This window comes from Trichomycterus rosablanca, chromosome 3 (genome assembly GCF_030014385.1).
Source record: "Trichomycterus rosablanca isolate fTriRos1 chromosome 3, fTriRos1.hap1, whole genome shotgun sequence".
NCBI classification, from domain to species: Eukaryota; Metazoa; Chordata; class Actinopteri; order Siluriformes; family Trichomycteridae; genus Trichomycterus; species Trichomycterus rosablanca.
In genome coordinates, this window is record NC_085990.1 from 52,716,689 (window position 1) to 52,737,452 (window position 20,764).

Sequence of the window (20,764 nt, forward strand, 5' to 3'; positions counted from 1 at the left end):
TTGTCTGCCATCACGTGTTAGCAAAAGTCCTAGACTAAATAAATGAGGTAAAAACAAGATGAAAAATGCATAAAAAAAATATCGGGTTTTAAGAGGTTAATGCGTATGGATTTAGAATGTCATTATACACCGATCAGCCATAACATTAAAACAACCTCCTTGTTTCTACACTCACTGTCCATTTTATCAGCTCCACTTACCATATAGAAGCACTTTGTAGTTTTACAATTACTGAATGTAGTCCATCGATTTCTCTACATACCTTTTTAGCCTGCTTTCATCTTCTTCTTTAATGGTCAGGACCCCCACAGAGCAGGTATTATTTAGGTGCTGGATCATTCTCAGCACTGCAGTGACACTGAAATGGTGGTGGTGTGTTAGTGTGTGTTGTGCTGGTATGAGTGGATCAGACACAGCAGTGCTGCTGGAGTTTTTGAACACCATGTCCACTCACTGTCCACTCTAGTAGACACTCCTACCTAGTCGGTCCACCTTGTAGATGTAAAGTCAGAGACGATCGCTCATCTATTGCTGCTGTTTAAATCGGTCATCTTCTAGACCTTCATCAGTGGTCACAGGACGCTGCCCACAGGGCGCTGTTGGCTGGATATTTTTGGTCGGTGGACTGTTCTCAGTCCAGCAGTGACAGTGAGGTGTTTAAAAACTCCAGCAGCGCTGCTGTGTCTGATCCACTCATACCAGCACAACACACACTAACACACCACCACCATGTCAGTGTCACTGCAGTGCTGAGAATGATCCACCACCTAAATAATACCTGCTCTGTGGTGGTCCTGTGGGGTCCTGACCATTGAAGAACAGGGTGAAAGGGGGTAACAAAGCATGCAGAGAAACAGATGGACTACAGTCAGTAATTGTAGAACTACAAAGTGCTTCTATATGGTAAAATGGACAGTGAGTGTAGCAACAAGTAGGTAGTTTTAATGTTATGGCTGATTGGTGTAGCTCCTGTAGTTGTGATGTGTGGGTGTACCAGTACTGTGATACATATAGTGTATATTCAGTATTGGACTGGACATCTACTGTATAAGAGCACATAAGTCCTTTTTCATTTCAGCACAGTGTGTTCTAAAGCAGGAACTATTTTAAATCCCGTATTTCCTTAAGAACGGCCGAGGACGGCTCTCTGGACGGAGCTCCTCTCATCTGGAAACAGTCCTGAAACTGGAGAACTCATTAAGCACCAACAGATGTGTGCTTCTATTCCCCATTCATTCTCGAGATGGAAACAATCTGCTTTGATTGTAGAATGGAAAATGTTCATCAGTCTCTTTTTTTATCGGGATTGTTGTACGTAAGCGTCACCATTATGTGTTTAGTAGTAGACTTTAGAAGAAGAAGAATCAGATAATCATAATAACAATATTATAATTAATAATATTCATTCATTCACTGTCTGTTTTACTACCGCTTTATCCTGGTCAGGGTGGTGGAGTGTCTGATTCACTGGGCACAAGACAGCAAACACCATCGACAAGTCGCCAGTCCATCACAGAACACACACACAGCAATTTACAAAATAGCTCCGATTATCCTGACTGCATGTCTTTGGACTGTGGGAGGAAACTGGAGCATCCAGAGGAAACTCCACACAGCAAGGACCCTAGACACTGTGCCACCGTGCCACCTTTGTAACAAATAATTACCATGGTCACATTAAGTTTTCTTTTAAAAACACTTGAATTTTGCACCACATTTTAATAGAAGAAACTTTGCATGTAATGTGACTTGAATATCCTTGGACGTCCCTGAATAAGATGCTTTCTTGAGGTCAGCATATGTTGCTCTGAGAGACTGAGAGAAGCTTATAGTCCGGATTTAGCTCCGTCTGATTTCCACCTTTTTGGATGCTCAAAGAAGCTTTAAGGGGAAGAAGATTCTGTGATGATGATGTGAAAGCAGCGCTGCACCAGTGACTACGAGCTCAACCAAGAACATGTTTCGCTGACGGCATCAAAACGTTGTTACAGCGCTGATAAAAATGCATCAGACGGTGATCATGTAGAAAAGTGATGGAGTTTGTTTTTGAAATTAAAAATAGAGTTTAAAAAGTGTGGAGACTTTTTGAAGAACCCTCGTACATCGACGTGTTCTCTCAGCACTACGACTGAAGTAAAACAATCCATCATGATGTTTAATCTTCTGTTTTCTTCACGGCTTCGTCTCTAGGTGCCAGCCTGCATACGGCGGACGGCAGATACTTCTGGTTCCACCACACTCAGGCTGACATGATGACGGTGCAGAACCCGAGCGAGATGAATCTGTGTTCGGCCGTGTGGGCCGTGGTGTCCTACGTGGTGGCAGATCTGGATGAGATGCTCCCCAGATAACAGTTTCACGTTCTGTTATTCAGATTACTTACATTTACCGGCATGCCAGAGTGAAATCAGTACGAATGATCGGGGACGTTTGTCGTTAGAGATTTATCACTGTTTAAACCTGATTATTAAAATAATAACAATATTATAATTAATAATATTCATTCATTCATGGTCAGGCATAACATTAAAACCACCTCCTTGTTTCTACACTCACTGTCCATTTTATCAGCTCCACTTACCATATAGAAGCACATTGTAGTTCTACAATTACTGACTGTAGTCCATCTGTTTCTCTGCATGCTTTTTTAACCTGCTTTCACCCTGTTCTTCAATGGTCAGGACCCCCACAGGACCACCACAGAGCAGGTATTATTTAGGTGCTGGATGATTCTCAGCACTGCAGTGACACTGACATGGTGCTGGTGTGTTAGTGTGTGTTGTGCTGGTATGAGTGGATCAGACACAGCAGCGCTGCTGGAGTTTTTAATTACCGTGTCCACTCTATTAGACACTCCTACCTAACTGCTCCACCTTGTAGATGTAAAGTCAGAGACGATCGCTCATCTATTGCTGCTGTTTGAGTCGGTCATCTTCTAGACTTTTATCAGTGGTCACAGGACGCTGCCCACGGGGCGCTGTTGGCTGGATATTTTTGGTCGGTGGACTGTTCTCAGTCCAGCAGTGACAGTGAGGTGTTTACAAACTCCAGCAGCGCTGCTGTGTCTGATCCACTCATACCAGCACAACACACACTAACACACCACCACCATGTCAGTGTCACTGCAGTGCTGAGAATGATCCACCACCCAAATAATACCTGCTCTGTGGTGGTCCTGTGTGGTTCTGACCATTGAAGAACAGCATGGAAGGGGGTAACAAAGTATGTAGAGAAACAGATGGACTACAGTCAGTAATTGTAGAACTACAAAGTGCTTCTATATGGTAAGTGGAGCTGATAAAATGGACAGTGAGTGTAGAAACCAGGTGGTTTTAATGTTATGGCTGATGGGTGTATATAGAAATCAGATTGAAATATTTTGCAGGATCTGTCATCTTTTCTTATAATAAAATAAAAAATGACAACATACTCATAACACACAGCTCCACCTTTAGTTCCGTAATCTTGCTGAATGTCATCAGTGCTGGTTTACATTAAAGGGTTTGACCTTCTGGATTACGTTACCCCTGCTGTTCCTTATTTAATTAGAGGAAAACCACCTCCCAAAACAAAGCCGGCTATTTGGGAACAGTCTGATTTTCCATGACTTGATTCATGTGACGACGAGAACGTTTGTTTATTCCAGCTTCATTGTATGTTTTTACTTCTGTAGGCAAGTCCATCTGGTAACAAATCCATCTGACATGATTCCATTGTATTTTTCCACATTCTATTCAGCTATAAACGACCTAAAGCTGCAGCGCATAACTTAAACGTAAATAACCAGAATTATCGAGTCGGTGAAGAAAACTTTGTAGTACTTTATGGTGTATTGTTCCCGTGCTTAAGAGTTCACACATCATCAGAAGTTACCAGCGCATTCATAGTACAGATTTTTATATTGACCCGCCACTTAAACCCATCAGAATAATCCAAAATACTGAAATTACAACGTGTTATTGTTTGTAGTAGTATTTCTACCAAGAGGTTCAGCAGATAATTAAATACATACAGGAGAAAGTGAAATTATTACCTGTTTTTAAAGATTAGTAGCTTTAAAATGATCCAAAATGTTTTATTCACAAATGCTTGTTGATAAAATGTTAATTTCCTAAATAAAGTGCATTAATTCAGTTTCTTATTTGTGGTCAGTATCTATTAGAAGTAAACCGGCGACGGCTACTTTGACACGTAGCTCCTACCTAAGCATTGTTGCAGACCATGTTTACCCTCTCATGGAGATGTTATTCCCTGATGGCTGTGGCCTCTTTCAGCAGGATGATGCTGAAGCTAAAATGCTTCAGGAACGGTCGGTCTGAGGTGTTGACTTGGCCTCCAGATTCCCCAGATCTCAACCCAATCCAGCATCTGTGGGACGTGCTGGACAGACAAGTCCGATCCATTCCTTGACGGGTCAGGGCTGTTTTGGCAGCAAAAGGGGGACCAACACAATATCAGGAAGGTGGTCATAATGTTATGCCTGAGTATGTGTATATATATATATTTCCCCCCCCCTTATTTCCCTCCCATTTCAAATTACCAGATTTGACTTTTTCACACTTTTGTCCCAGGAGGGCCATGACTAACACACAACTAACATTTCTCTTGCATGAGGCGGGTTCACATGTAGTCACGCACTGATCTCCATGATCCCTCGTCTCTGTGCAGCACCATCGATCAGCCAGCAGAGGTCGTAACTGCAGCAGTTATAAGGAATCCAGCACGCCGACATTCCCATTCTCGGACCTCAACCTCGGGCGCATTCACATGAGAAGCGGCGCAAACAGCCGCTTTGTTCAGCACTCGGCTTGAGCGGTGCGGTAAAACGTCATCTAAGTGTGAATATGAGCTGAATCTGCATTAGTGTGGAATAAGCGTCAGATCCAGTGTTACAGCTCCACATGTATCTGTGTTTATCTGGATTCTCCTCCCTGTTTCACTTTTAAACTTGTGTTACAGCTCCAGCTTCTGAGAAACTGTGAGAATCAGAATCAGCTTCTCCCAGAGTCTAAAAATAAAGCTTAACGTGGTTTAATGTAGTAAAAGAAGGAGACAGGAGCACTAAACTCCTCTTCATTATTACTGCTCAAAACAGAAGCTTCTCATTTGAATGCGCTCTTAAAGTTGTGACCAAACCTTACAGTGCAAGCAGGTGAGGTTTAGGGGTCTTGCTCAGTGCTGTGATGGAGCTTTATTCAGAGACCTTTTGATCACTGGTCCAGAACATTAACCACTAATGCCAAGACCACACCACACGATTTTCCAAGTTGTCAGGTCGCTGTACAGTTCACACTACACAACTGGATCTCTTGTAATCGGGAGAACAGCAGGGATTGTTCTGTAGTGAGTTGGAGGTTAATAAATATTTTTTGCAATGCAGCGTGGGTGTTTTGTAGAGAATGATAAGGTGAGAAATACTGTAAAGCTCGAGTATGTGCCGGTGTATTCTGATACTATATCATGCCCCGTCCTCCCCTGCGTTTTCCCTCACCCCGTATCTTGCGTTCTCATTGGCTGTTCGACAGAGCACTCATTGCCAGTCGGCCGACTCATATCCAGATATTTGACATGCTAGAAATCTATTTTAATTTGCAGAGCGCTCGGCGAGCCGTTTGGATCGAGTTGTTGAGTAGTTCACACATAGCGATTGAGAGCCGAGTTTCGATCGCCGAGTTGCTCCCGAGCTGGCAAATCTAGCTCTGACCAGTCGCCGAGCGAAAATCAGGGCAAAAATCGTGTAGTGTCAACTAGGCATAAGCTATCACTGTCCTTTTGGTGGCTCGGTGGGTAGCACTGTCGCCTCACAGCAGAAAGGTCCTGGGTTTGATCCTCAGGTGGAGTTTGCATGTTCTCCACATGTCTCCGGTTTCCTCCCACAGTCCAAAGACGTGCAAGTGAGGTGAATTGGAGATACTAAATTGTCCATGACTGTTTGATAAAAAACTTGAACTGATGAATCTTGTGTAATGAGTAACTACCGTTTCTGTCATGAATGTAAACAAACTGTAATAAAAAAAATAGATCACTGCCCTTTTAAGCCTTAAGCTCGTCCAATATGTGGTATGTCCCGTGTTTAGTTTTAAAATATCCCATATCAGCTTACTATAGTAAATCATACCATTTTTATTCGAGCAGTAACTGTCGGAGTGTCTTTGTGTACAGCTGAGATGAATTACAGCTCGACTGGAGATGGTGGTGATACTTTTAACTTTTAAAAGCAGCGGGATGGAACGGCGTCCCTCGAGGTTCCAGTTCTCGTCACCGGCGTGAACGTGAAGAGTTCAGCTGTGCTGAGTTACAGTAAATGTGTTTGAAATATAATATCACACACTTAAAGATAAAACATTTCATTCTAAGGGAACGATAAATGCCTAACAGTTCTCCGCTGCACTCTGCATGACTTCTCGATGGCGCTGATAATCTTTAATCGCGACGTTTATGGTATTTAAAGTCTGCGAATTTAGGTAGCTGAAAGTTTAGGAATGTCTCTGAGGAGCGGGCCGTCGCTGGGTCAGACGACGTCTACAAGAGCAACGAGATTACCGCGTTTTCTTTATTTGTGTTTAGCTACATAAGCTGGTAGATGGGTGCTGCACTGCAGGATGTGTCTTAAAGACCCGGGTTCAGTCCTTATACCCAAACCACAGAAGGAAAATCAACAACAGAATGATTTAAAGAGAGAAAAATGAGTAAATGGCCTGATCAGATATTAATTTTATAATTGTTCTAGCAAATAAACAAACAGATTATAGATAGATAGACAGGTAGATAGGCAGACAAATAAATTACAGACAGACAGACAGACAGACAGACAGACACAGACAGACAGACAGATAGATAGATAGATAGATAGATAGATAGATAGATAGATAGATAGATAGATATGCAGGTAGTTAGACAGACAGACAGACAGATAGATAGATACAGACTGACACAGATAGACAGACAGACTGATAGACAGACAGATAGATAGACAGACAAGCAGACAGACAGACAGACATAGATAGATAGATAGACAGACAGTTTATTGATCCAGAAAGAAAATTATTAAACAGTCTTTTTTTTATATTTATTTTCATATTAGAATTCTAGCTAACCAGAGCTGGGATCTCGAATACATCGTATCGAATCTCAGCTCTGCCTGCCGGCTAAGGCTGAGTGGCCACATGAACAACGATTGGCCTGTTGTTCAGATATGGGCGGGACTAAGCCGGATAGGGTCTCTTTCTAATGACTGGTGCAATTACGACCTCTGCTGGCTGATTGATGGCGCCTGCACAGAGATGAGAAAAAAGTGCTGTCAGGGTGTGTATCTCCGTACACAACGCTGAGCTGCACTGCACTCGTCAAAGTGTGGATGATAAGATGCATATGGCTGCTGCCCACGTGTCGGAGGGTTAGCTTTGTTTTCCTCAACCAGAGCGGGGATCGGCATTGGTGGAGAGGAAGCATGATGCAATCGGGGAATTGGACGTGATAAAAGGGAGAAAAAAGGAGCAAATGCATTTTTTTTTTTTTATATTCGAATTTTAGCTCACTCTTTAATTTGAGAGAGAAGAAAACCACACTGGTGTAACATGAGAAATTCCCACAACATTAAAAATGCTCTAAAATTACTATTAAAATGAATTACTGTAAAGAAAAGAATAAAATCTTGTTACATCGCTACATCATCATTGCTTTGTGATGGTTGGCTGCACAGATTGGTCAGATTTCTTCAGTGACTTCTGTATCGTGTCACTTGCAGCAGCAGCACTAATCCGGATAGCAGAGAAGATTCGAAGACTACGGAGCAGGACTACGGAGCAGCGCGGCACTCTGCTTATTGCTGCAAAAGATGATGAAGTTGAGAGGTTGTGTCTCCCTCTGCAGGACTAAATGTGCATTACAGTTCACAGATTTTCCTAAGATGAACCGTTTGGGTGTGTATCTATCAAAAGTGCTCCAATCAAGGAACAGTGGTAAACCCGTGACAGGGTCATGGGCGGCCAAGGCTCAATGATGCTGGTTCTGATAGAAAGGTGTCAGAATACACAGAGCAGCACAGTTTGTTGTGTATGGGGCTGCATAGCCGCAGACCAGTCAGGGTGCCCATGCTGACCGCTGTCCACCGCCGAAAGCGCCAACAATGGGCACGTGAGCATCGGAACTGGACCACGGAGCAATGGAAGAAGGTGGCCTGGTCTAATGAATCAGGTTTTCTTTTACATCACGTGGATGGCCGGGTGCCAGGATGCATTATGGGAAGAAGGCAGTGTGATGCTTTGGAAACCATGTTATGTTCTGCTATGAAACCATGTGGATGTTACTTTGACACGTAGCTCCTACCTTAGCATTGTTGAAGACCATGTTCACACCCTCTCATGGAGACGGTTCCCTGATGGCTGTGGCCTCTTTCAGCAGGATGATGCTCCCTGCCACAATGCTAAAATGCTCCAGGAACGGTTTGAGGAGCACAACAACCAGTTTGAGGTGTTGACTTGGCCTCCAGATTCCCCAGATCTCAATCCGATCGAGCATCTGTGAGACGTGCTGGACAAACAAGTCCGATCCATGGAGGCCCCACCTCACAACTTACAGGAGTTAAAGGATCTGCTGCTGACATCTTGGTGCCAGATAACACAGCACACCTTCAGAGGTCTAGTGGAGTCCATGCCTCGACGGGTCAGGGCTGTTTTGGCAGCAAAAAAGGGGACCAACACAGTATTAGGAAGGTTTTTTTTTTATTTAAAGTTATATAACAATTATTGATTAATAACCTATTAAAGCAGTAACGTAAGGCTGTAACACATCGAACAATTAATAACACTGCTTGTCCGGATTACCACAATGTACATCTTAATATTTTAGGATCAAAATAAACTCCAGAAAATAGAAATAGAACAGAATAGAAATACTCTGTAAAGATAAATCAGTAAAAAAGAAGCTCCAGACTTGGACTGTTTTGTCTTCAAGGTTTAATTCTGGTGCATTTTGCTTTCCAATTGACAAGCAGCCACTGCCACCTTTATAATGACTTGATTGTTATGTGGTTTTACATTAGTACACACTTATTGTACTAATGAATATTGACAAAAATACCTGACACCTCAATGAATAACAGCACTTTGTTGAAAATCAGTTTAATTTAATGACAATAACAATCAGCATTGTGCTTTCATTTTGGTCCATCTCTTCTTGCAAACCATCTTCAATCCACCAGGGTAATAAGGGCTCCTTACATTGACCTCCAGTTTCAAAATACTCAGGTAAGGCCAAGCATGTACTCCCCATTTTCCTCCCGATTTAGCCCGTCTTCCGCTGCTGATGGATACCCGATTGCATCCGAGGAGAGCACGTCGCTGCACACGCCTCTTTCTACACGTGTACAGCCCTCCTCTTCTCGCCCCTGCATTGTGCACAGGCGTCTCTTCCGCCGATCAGGGTCCTTACACAGCGTATGAAGACCCCACCCACCCACACAGTCCGGTTGTCCCACTCTAGCAGATACAGCGGCCAATTATGCCTGCCCGATGGTGCCCAGCTGACTGGAGGAGTGCAGAATCTCGGCGCTGGTGTGCTAGCGGAATATCCCACTGCGCCACCTGGGTGCCAATTTTAACTTTATTTTAACAAGGAATCTTTCATCACTTGTATATTTTGGTTATGTGTCCGAGAGACTGAGAGACGCTTATAGTCCAGATTTAGCTCCATCTTTCCACCTTTTTGGACGCTCAAAGAAGCTTTAAGGTGAAGAAGATTTTCATGTGATGATGTGAAAGCAGCGCTGCATCAGTGGCTACACACTCAACCAATCTGACTTACTGTTATGTAATTATTCTCACACACACACACACACACACACACACACACACACACACACACAGTCACTTAGAATTAAATTCACACTTAGGCTTATGTGCATGTGTGTTTATGCTTATAAACACATCCTTAACTTCCTTGTTTATATTACATAAACTGTAAAGTGTACATTTGTACCAAAAGTCATTAAATAATAAAAAGAAATAGTTGAATATTATTTCCCTTTTACTGAATATATAAAAAAGTTCAAAATTAATACAGATAGACAACTTTAAAAAGCATAGAGAGAGAGAAACGATGCTGCAGTCAGGTTATCATCTCACTCCAGATTTGATATCTGTTCCCCTTAATGTGCTGATCTGGTTTTTCCTCAGAACTGGTGGAATCTGTCGACAGAAAGTGACAATAACGACATGAAAGATCATTTTAATATTTTTTTATTTAGTTTTTTTCCCCCCAATTTGTCTGGTCGTATTCAAGTACCCGAGTGGAATTCACCTCTACCGCTGCAGACCTTCACTCCTGGCCGAGGAGAACCGTGACTAACAGACACCGCTTCTTTTTTTTTTCACATGCAAGAGGTATGTTTGTATGGAGATCACTATAGCGCACGAAGAGTCACTCAACAATCAGCCAGTATTTACATTCACATTTTCAGCATTTTAGCAGACGTTTTTATCCAAAGTGACTTACAGTACTGTGACAGTATATTATCTAAGCAACTGAAGGTTAAGGGCCTTGATCAAGGGCCCAACAGTGGCAACCTGGCAGTGGTGGGGCTTGAACCAGCGACCTTTTGATTACTAGTCCAGTACCTTAACCGCTAAGCTACAAGTGCCTTCCAGTAGAGCCAGTAGAATTGTAATTGAAAAAAAAATAGTTCTAAGGTTAAAAAAAACAGTTATAAGGAATCTCTACGGTCCTCCCACCCTCGAACAAGCCAATCACTGTCCGTACAGCTGCCTGGTCTGCTGGAATGTTTAATATTACAGAATTATACAACAGTTAGTTCCGACCTTACAATCTGATTGGTTGAGAAGCGTTCTAAACGTGCTGATATTGGTGATAACAGCACGGCCTTTTCACACCACAACTGTATTACTCCGCTGACAGGTTGGCAGTAACGACAAGCTTCATGCACACAAACGCGCACGCAGGCGACACAGACTTTATTCGCAATCGCATTTTAAATCCGTTATCTGATACACAATCTAGTGCACTATGTAGGGAACATAAATCAATTGTCTAATATATTGTCTAGTGCACTGTGTAGTGAACATGAATGCGTTATCTGATACACAATCTAGTGTACTATGTAGGGAACATAAATCCGTGATCTGATACACAATCTAGTGCACTATGTAGGGAACATAAATCCGTTATCTGATATACAATCTAGTGCACTATGTAGGGAACATAAATCCGTTATCTGATATACAATCTAGTGCACTATGTAGGGAACATAAATCCGTTATCTGATACACAATCTAGTGCACTATGTAGGGAACATAAATCCTTTATCTGATATACAATCTAGTGCACTGTGTAGGGAACATAAATCCGTTATCTGATATACAATCTAGTGCACTATGTAGGGAACATAAATCCGTTATCTGATACACAATCTAGTGCACTATGTAGGGAACATAAATCCGTTATCTGATATACAATCTAGTGCACTATGTAGGGAACATAAATCCGTTATCTGATATACAATCTAGTGCACTATGTAGGGAACATAAATCCGTGATCTGATACACAATCTAGTGCACTATGCAGGGAACATAAATCCGTGATCTGATACACAATCTAGTGCACTATGTAGGGAACATTAATGTGTTTGTAACGCGAACAGTTAGCTTAATAGCCCAGTTAGCAGCTCCTAAGAGTTCTGTTATTACCCATAATCCTTTGGTGTGTGCGAGAGGTTTTTTTATTTCTTTTTTTTCCCTTCGGAGGTTCTTGCCTTTTTCTTCTTGTTCTTCTTACCTCCCTGAAATGAGTTTTTGCAACTTGGGATGTTTGCTTTGTGGTGTTAAACTTTATATTGGTTGTGGAACTACTTTTTGGTGGAAGGTTTTGTCAATATTAAAGCATATTTATTATGAAATTATTTATAAAGCATATTTATTATGAAATTTTATATTGGTTGTGGAACTACTTTTTGGTGGAAGGTTTTGTCAATATTAAAGCATATTTATTATGAAATTCAGGGCTTCTTTGATTTATTTATTTACTTTCTTTATTTTGTATAAACTGTTGTATAAAAGCAATACAACACTTGAGGTCGAGTGTTATCGTGAATAACATCACAGCCGTGATGATCTACGGTACTCGCCTTCGGCTCGTGCCTGCGACCGAATCACAGCCGCGATGTTATTCCCTCTCGTGTTCTATTGCTTAATTAAGCGATGGGAGTCGCAGAAAAAAACTAAGTGTTATAAATAGATTAGTTGAAATATGAACACATACACCAATAATTTTATTGGTGTGGTCAATCCATCTACAAACACTACAGAAGCTGTGATTGTACTGTTCAAAGGACATTAGAGCTGTGCAGCACCTACACTACCAGCTGCTATATTTTCTCTGGTATAAAATATGAACTGTGTTTCGTATTTACTGGAGGAGGAGAGCTGGGTTCCAAGTGTCGTCCCAGGAAGGAAAGCAGGCGCCTCCAGATGAGCCCACTGCCTAAAAACATAACTCCCGTCACCAACCAAAACGCCCGTGGATCCTGAAAATACCCCAAAAAAGCAGAAAGAAATAGATGAAGTTATTTACCACCTCCTGAAAATGACCGCAGCATCTATTTAAACTAAACCAGAACAGTAAAAGTACATGAAGTAAAGTAAAGGCAGGTTAGGTAAAGTGGTACATACTTCTTCAAATGAAGACATGAGGTTCATGCCAAAAGCCACACCCATCAGGCCAAATAAGGACAAGGAGAAGGTTCCCATGGTGAGCTGGAGGTTCAGGCGCATCATCACATTTCGATGACTGACGTACATAAAAAAAAGAAAGAAAAAACAATAAGTGATTCCTCTCATTGTAAAACTGGCACAAAACAGCATTTTACTTTTATTTTTTAATGCATTTTCCCCGATTTAGTCATATCCAATTACCCAGTCGTACTTCAGACCTCTACTCCTGACTAGGAATGTAACGATACACTCTACCCACGATGCGATGCGATTCACGATACTGGGTTCACGATACGATTTTTCAAAACTGAAATTTAAGACAAATGATGACAAAGTTTCCTTTTATTATTTCTCTTTAAATAAAATAAAACACTGTATTTGTGCTTATCTTTCATTTATCTAAATAATGAACGTCCTTTTATTTCTGAGGTAGGTACAAACTATGCAAAACCATTTTGAATTAAACCCAATTTGGCGGAAAACCCCCGAATCTGGCAACCAGGCATATAGCCCCAGTGACGTCAACCAGGCGAGGTGTATAGCGCCAGCGCCCTCTGCTGTTTAAAGTGAACATCGATTCATTATACATGTCAAATCGATCTGTCTCGTGGTGCATCGTTACATCCCTACTCCTGACTGATGAGAGCCGTGATTAACACACACCCCCTCCGACACGTGTGCGGTAGCCGACCGCTTCTTTCTACACGCATGAGGCAGGTTCATACGGAGATCCGTATCGCGCACGGAGAGTGCATCAGCGCCCAGAACAAGGAATATTCGCATATAAGTGAAGGTAACACTGACGCGAAGGTGCCTTTTTTTACCGCAAAGTCTGTGATAATTCGTTTAACAAGACGATGCCAGGCCTCATCCTGCATACACTACAACAGCGTGGCCTCACAGACACAGAGCGCGTGTGCTTGACTGGCCTGCCTGCATTCCAGATCTGTCTTCTAATAAAATGTACAGTGCATCAAGCAAAAATGAGCAAAAACTGCATAAAATTAGTGTCATCACATCCCAAATGATTCAAAAGTGTAACTAATATAATACAAAAGTTGCCATTAAAGTAGGAAAGGACTGGACTAGTAATCAGAAGGTTACTGGTCCAAGCCCCATTACTCCAGGTTGCCACTATTGGGCCCCTAAGCAAGGCCCTTAACCCTCAATTGCTCAGATAATGTGCTGTCACAGTACAGTAAGTCAATTTGCAATTCTAATGAAATCTAAACTAATTTGCCTAATTGCACTAAACTAATCAAACTAAACTATAAAAACACTGATATACAGCCAGCATGATTCCACTTACGGTCTCATAAATATGTAACGACACCTAAATAAATATAAATAACAATAAAAAAATAAAAAAGGTTAACAAAAATACAGCATATAACAACTCATATACAGCTTATACATGTCAATATACACCGACCAGGCATAACATCATGAGCACTGACAGGTGAAGTGAATAACACTGATTATCTCTTCATCACAGCACCTGTTAGTGGGGGGGATATATTACACAGCAAGTGACATTTTATCCTCAAAGTTGATGTTAGAAGCAGGAAAAATGGGCGAGCGTGAGGATCTGAGCGAGTTTGACGAGGGTCAGATTGTGAATGCTAGACGACTGGGTCAGAGCATCTCCAAAACTGCAGCTCTTGTGGGGTGTGTCCCGGTCTGCAGTGGTCAGTATCTATCAAAAGTGCTCCAAGGAAGGGACAGTGGTAATGGGCGACAGGGTCATGGGCGGCCAAGGCTCACTGATGCACGTGGAGAGCAAAGGCTGGCCCGTGTGGTCCGATCTGCTAAAGAAGTTAATGCTGGTTCTGATAGGAAGGTGTCAGATTACACAGAGCATCGCAGTTGCTGGGCTGTATTGGCAGCAAAAGGGGGACCAACACAATATTAGGAAGGTGGTCATAATGTTATGTATGTCAGTTCTGCAAAACTGAAGCTGTTTTCTAATTAAAGAACTACAAACTATGAGGACGAGGATAACAGGAAAATGCTGCTCAAATCATGTGAAAATAATACAAAATGTTTTTCTCACTCACGATCATGGACCTTCATTAGTCTCTGTGAATGTCACTAATTTTGCTCCCAGTTTAGTCATTTCCAATTACCCAACTGCATTTTGCTTCCTCTCTGCTGCTGCAGACGTCTACTCTGACCTCGGACACGTGCAGTCGCCGATCGCTTCTTTCCACCTGCACCAGACGGGTTCATATGGAGATCCGTATCGCGCACAGAGAGTCACACACTGATCTCCGTTATCCCCCGTCTCTGTTATGAGACAGACGAGCCAATCGTTGTCCAGATACAGCAGAGCTGAGATTTGAGCTCGTCAGCTCTGGTGTGCTAGCGTGTCTCATCTTTGTGCCACCTGAGCGCCCAGGTCATGTGAGGAGGGTATATTTGCGTATTTGAGTCCCTTGACGCCTTATTTTTCGCCTGTGCCCCGGTGGATTCGCACAGGCGCCACGGTCTGATAACCAGGGTCCTTACACAGCGCTTGAACACCCCGCCCACTTAGTCCGGTCTTTTTCCACACAGCAGACGTCGGTGGCCAATCACTGACGTCGGCTCAGGTGTGCTAGCATGTCTTACCGCTGCGATTTTGGATAAATAACGTTGAGATACCGACCTGTCCAGGTTGATGAAGATGACACTCTCGGAGTCGTCGATGAGCCCCTTCAGCTCTCGCGCCGTGTTCCCCAGCTCCTCCGCCTGCATGAAATAGTTCTCCAGGAGTAGCTCCATCTCATGGGCGTGGTCTATACCCAGGCTGCTCTCCTCACTGCCTCCACCAGGTTAAAAAAACACGGAAGAGCGTTTTAAAACCGCGGTTAGAAACAGTGCCGACATGGGATCGTCGCTCGACGTGCGTTTCACCTACAACACGCGGGGGTCGGTCCACTTGGTCAGACACAGCTCCTCGATCAGCTCGTCCTCGTCCAGGATCTTCAGCAGGCTGTCCTTAAACACTTTAATATCCGTCTCCAGCTCAGACAGGCTACAGGGAGGGAAGATCGGCTGCTGTTAATAATTGACTCAGAGGTTGAGACGTATACCCACCGAAAGCAGATTGATCAAATCCCACTGGAGACCGACCTCTTACTGCTGAGGAGGAGCATGTGGAGTTTGCTGCGGTCCGCAGACAAAAGTTTGGGATCCAAGAGCGACTCGAGGCAGTCGATGATCTGTGGCTGAACTTCGTTTAACCTCGTCTGCAGTGTGTTTATCTGTAGCAACACACACACACACACACACACACACACACGGTTAACATTTCATACAGAAAAAAGCCCATAAAAAATAAAAATGCAGTTAAAAAATTTGAAACAGTTGAAACATTTTAAGTAGTTAAAAAAATACAGTTGAAAATTTAAAAACAGTTAACATATTATAAATACTATAAAAAAATTAAAATACTGCTGAAAAAAAAAAAAAGTTGAAAAATAAAAAACTGTTGAAAAATTAAAAAATACCATTAAAAAAATTAAAAATACAGTTGAAAAAATTTAAATCCAGTTAAAAAATTTTAAAAAGTTGAAAAATAAAAATAGTTAAAAATACAGTTGAAAAAATTAAAATCCAGTTAAAAAATTTTAAAAAGTTGAAAAATTAAAAACAGTTACAAATTATACAGTTAAAATACAGTTAAAAAAAAAACATTGAAAAATTAAACTGTTAAAAAATAAAAATACAGTTGAAAAATTTAAAAATTTTTTAATTCAACAGTTGAAAAATTAAAATACAGTTAAAAAATTTTAAAGTTTAAAAAAATATATAGTTAAAAACACAGTTGAAAAATTAAAAAAAATTTTTATTCAACAGTTGAAAAATTAAAATACAGTTAAAAAATTTTAAAGTTTAAAAAAATATATAGTTAAAAACACAGTTGAAAAATTTAAAACAGTTAAAAATATATAAGTACAATTAAAATACAGTTGAGAAATAAATAAAAAAATGTTTTAATTAAAAATAGTTGAAAAATTAAAAAATACCGTTTAAAAAATTAAAAAAGTTGAAAAATAAATTGAAATTTTTTTTTAGTTTATAAAAATTGAAAAATAGTTGACTTTTTTTTTTTAAAGTTAAAAAATAAAAAAGTTATGAAATTAAAAATACAGTTGAAAATACTGTACATTAATGAGCAGGTCTGCAGCTGTTCCTAATAAGGATTTATGTGTAAGGAACTAACAGGGATCATTAAGAGGAGGTTTGGGGTCTCAGGGAAAACAGGACTGTATAAAATAAAATATATAAGCAATAAAAATGCCCCCGAATCCCACTGGAGTACCCAAAGGTTGTTTTTGTTACTGAACTTGAACTGGTGTCTAAGCTAGAGGAACTGAAGTTTTGAGGATCGATGGTCAGTGTTAAAATTATTATATTATTATTTCATTTTGTGCAGTAGAATATGGCCCCAAGTATCCAGCGTATCACCCCATTAATTACCCTGTGCTGTAGAATGGCCTCCAGGGCCCTAAACTCGAAGGGTAAAGAGTAGGTGGCCAGAGCTCCATCTCCTGCTAGCTGAGGCCCCAACTCCAAAACCAGCCACTTCTCCAAACCCATCCCGCGGAAATCCAGCACCAGCAAACACTCCGGAGTCACGACTGCCTTCAGAGACTAAAAACAGACAGAGAAACAAAAGCTTAGTAGCAGAATAATAATACAAAGTGCAGAGTTTCATTGGTCGTGCAGGTTTAAAACTGTAAGACTCTCGGGAGTCGCGGCCCTGTCTCTTCTGCTGAGGATAATCATGTTTACGCTAGTTGAAAATAATCTAGCGAACAGGGCACACCTCCATGCGTATGATGATGGCATTATTTCGTGACGTGATGCTGGTGAGGTGTTGGAATCTCAGGTCTCTCGCCTGCAATCCGAGTTCCTGATAGAGCTCCGTTTTCTTTTTCTCTATAAAACGATTCACATGAGACACGATACACAGCACATTCTCAACATAATTACTGTCTGTTTTATATAATGAAGTAACTTACCGAATGAAGTGACGTTTCCTTCTGGATCGAATTTCATCTGTCGAGCAAACGCACCAGTGAATTTAAGACAAACCATAACAGACTTACTAGAAACATGCAGGCCAACCGTTAACATCACTGTTGATACAATAACAACACTGTTACTACCTATTATACTTCATGGGCAAAAGTATTGGGACGCCCCTTCTAATTATTGAATTTATGTGTTTCAGCCATAACAATTGCTAACAGGTGTAATATGTATGTATTTATTTATTTATTAGGATTTTAACGTCATGTTTTACACTTTGGTTACATTCATGACAGGAACGGTAGTTACTCATTACACACAAGATTCATCAGTTCACAGGTTTAATATCAAACACAGTCAGTCATGGACGATTTACATATCCAATCCATGTTTTGGGACTGTGGGAGGAAACCGGAGCTCCCAGAGGAAACCCACATGGACGCGAGGAGAACATGCAAACTCCGCACAGAAAGGACCTGGACCGTCCGTCCTGGGAATGCAACCCAGGACCTCCTTGCTGTGAGGCGGACGTGCCACCCCCCGCTAACAGGTGTAATAAATCAATGATATAATAATAAAATATTCAGTTTATATAGCGCCTTTCGCAAACCCAAGGGTGCTTTAATAAGTAAACATAAAAGGAAAGATCGCATAATAACATATACATATAATATACATTATTATATTGCTTATTATGCTTCCAACTTTCTAGTCCCAGCATGACTGAAAGCTTGAAGGCATAAAGCGCAGTTTAAAGACACTCCAGTGTCCTGCACAGAGCTTCTCAGAAGAGCGAATGTCGTTCTAGCTGAAAAGATCACATAAGGGTCGTTCTATTCTACTTCTGTTTGTTTTTTAAACAAGATTTCCAACACACTCATGCACAGGTGTCCAAATACTTTAGACCATCTAGTGTTTGCTATAGATTTACTAAACAAGATAGCATAGTATTTTTGTAATAAGCTTACCACAACAAACACAGGGGCCACGCTGGACAGCGCTGCATGGGAAGCGTCTGTAACTCTGCCACGACAGATCAGCGCTAACAGAGAAAATCAGTTTGAAAATAAGTGTTCGTTACGTGACACTGAGCATCAACACGGTTTTAGGAGGTTTAACATTTGTCATCGACAAGCTTCAGAAGACTTCACACATTTAACAGGTCAGGCGCCTCCTTTTTTGGTTTAAAACACCAAGTTCTTTCATTTGCTTAACATACAGAACGTTAACATACAGAACACTATTTAGCTAGATCGTTCTTCACTCTTTTACGTTGACGTTTGGGCTCTTTTTGATCCTTCAGCACCACACAACAGTAGATACAGTGTTGTTGGGTTGAAATAGCTCACCTTTGCTTCTTCCTTTCACAAGGAAGTTCACAAGGTTATATCAAACACACAGTCTTGGACAATTTAGTATCTCCAATTCACCTCACTTGCACGTCTTTGGACTGTGGGAGGAAACCGGAGCACCCGGAAGAAAACCCACGCAGACAAACTCCACACAGAAAGGGGACCGCCCCACCTGGGGATGGAACCCAGGACCTTCTCGCTGTGAGGCAAGAATGTGTTAAAATTATTCAATCTCAAAAAGAACAGCTGCAGAACTTATTAAAATCCCCAAACTGCCATGACATACCCGACCTGGACTCTACTTTTACTAGTGATTATAGTATCAGTATAAGGTTTTATAAAGTGATTTAAATCCTCACCTGTGTCTCTGGGTCTGGACTGCACCCCTGTACTCTGTAATGAAACCTGTTTGCTGTGTCTGCACGTCCATCCTGAATGATGAGCACAGAGAGGACGAACCAGAGGAGCTGATCTTATTCTGAAACCCTGTAATAAAGCACGATTCCAACATCTGGTAGAAAGGATCCGAGTTTTATGGAATAAAAAGCTCACACATGCCTCCATTTCAGCCAAACAAGGTCACAGCCCTGTTCAGATTTACTCTGTTACATGCTGCTGTATACAGGGGGGTCAGGCTTTCTGCAGATTAACCGACTTTTAAAATAATAAACTCCTTATTTTAAGTTGATATTATTCCTTTGGAGTCCGGTTCTTGTGTTTATATGGAAATATTCCACCAATCAATAATAATAACAATAATTCCAGACCATGAGAACCAGCAGCTCAGACCTTTAGCTTCAATGCTAAAGTTGTAGAACAGGTCTAACACTGGCTCTACATGTCACATTATCGTCACTACGACACATTAAAGAGTTGTTATTATTAACATTATTACTATTTAAATCATCTTCCTTCCAGATAATTAGTAAAAGTTTTGGAAAGTTGATTATATCAGAACAGAACTACCGGTACTCAACACATGCAGCCGCGGATAGTTTACATGCGGCGGGTCATTCCGTCTGTACTTCCGGGTCTTTCGCTAACGCACAATGTAAACAATGAACATTCCTCAGATATATGGTGTCTAAATATGATTTTTAATGAGATTGTGGGTTCATAAACAATCCGTTTTATATTAGCAGTTAATTTATAAACACCCCCGATACACTCTTGTTATGGAATAATGATAATACACCGATCAGCCATAAGATTAAAACCACCTCCTTGTTTCTACACTCACTGTCCATCATTTTATCATTTATCAGCTCCACTTACCATATAGAAGCACTTTGTAGTTCTACAATTACTGACTGTAGTCCATCTGTTTCTCTACATGCTTTGTTAGCCCCCTTTCATCCTGTTCTTCAATGGTCAGGACCCCCACAGGACCACCACAGAGCAGGTATTATTTAGGTGGTGGATGATTCTCAGCACTGCAGTGACACTGACATGGTGGTGGTGTGTTAGTGTGTGTTGTGCTGGTATGAGTGGATCAGACACAGCAGCGCTGCTGGAGTTTTTAAACACTTCACTGTCCCCGCTGGACTGAGAATAGTCCACCGACCAAAAACATCCAGCCAACAGCGCCCCGTGGGCAGCGTCCTGTGACCACTGATGAAGGTCTAGAAGATGACCGACTCAAACAGCAGCAATAGATGAGCGATCGTC

At 41.4% G+C, this 20,764-nt stretch overlaps 2 protein-coding genes across 2 annotated transcripts in view; one reads left to right on the forward strand and one right to left on the reverse strand.

The window, feature by feature from the left end:
- The window catches only part of LOC134310604 (carboxypeptidase Q-like), a 41,065-nt gene extending 38,509 nt beyond the window's left edge, over positions 1 to 2,556 (forward strand). The window contains exon 7 of the mRNA XM_062992236.1: positions 2,191 to 2,556. Coding sequence (XP_062848306.1) covers positions 2,191 to 2,351 — 161 coding nt within the window. The 3' untranslated portion in view covers positions 2,352 to 2,556. The remainder of the gene's footprint in view (positions 1 to 2,190) is intronic.
- A 6,476-nt stretch (positions 2,557 to 9,032) lies between these two features.
- mrs2 (magnesium transporter MRS2) lies at positions 9,033 to 20,065 on the reverse strand. Its single transcript, XM_062991459.1, has 11 exons — positions 19,456 to 20,065; positions 18,713 to 18,786; positions 17,735 to 17,771; positions 17,539 to 17,651; positions 17,190 to 17,363; positions 15,840 to 15,970; positions 15,625 to 15,741; positions 15,373 to 15,525; positions 12,684 to 12,801; positions 12,425 to 12,538; positions 9,033 to 10,187 (listed from the first exon to the last, which is right to left on the reverse strand). The coding sequence occupies exons 1-11, from the start codon at positions 19,658 to 19,660 to the stop codon at positions 10,116 to 10,118; spliced, it is 1,308 nt and encodes a 435-aa protein (XP_062847529.1). The 5' UTR covers positions 19,661 to 20,065; the 3' UTR covers positions 9,033 to 10,115.
- Positions 20,066 to 20,764: the final 699 nt, after the last annotated feature.

What these genes read in the sequence shown, in the direction of transcription:
- mrs2 (XM_062991459.1), bottom strand. Translation starts at nt 19,660, where the DNA reads ATGGAGGCATGTGTGAGCTTTTTATTCCATAAAACTCGGATCCTTTCT. An exon ending in TGGCCCCTGTGTTTGTTGTG is followed by an intron (nt 17,772 to 18,712) that starts GTAAGCTTATTA and finishes TTTGCTCGACAG; the next exon opens with ATGAAATTCGATCCAGAAGG. An exon ending in TGGACCGACCCCCGCGTGTT is followed by an intron (nt 15,526 to 15,624) that starts GTAGGTGAAACG and finishes TGGTGGAGGCAG; the next exon opens with TGAGGAGAGCAGCCTGGGTA.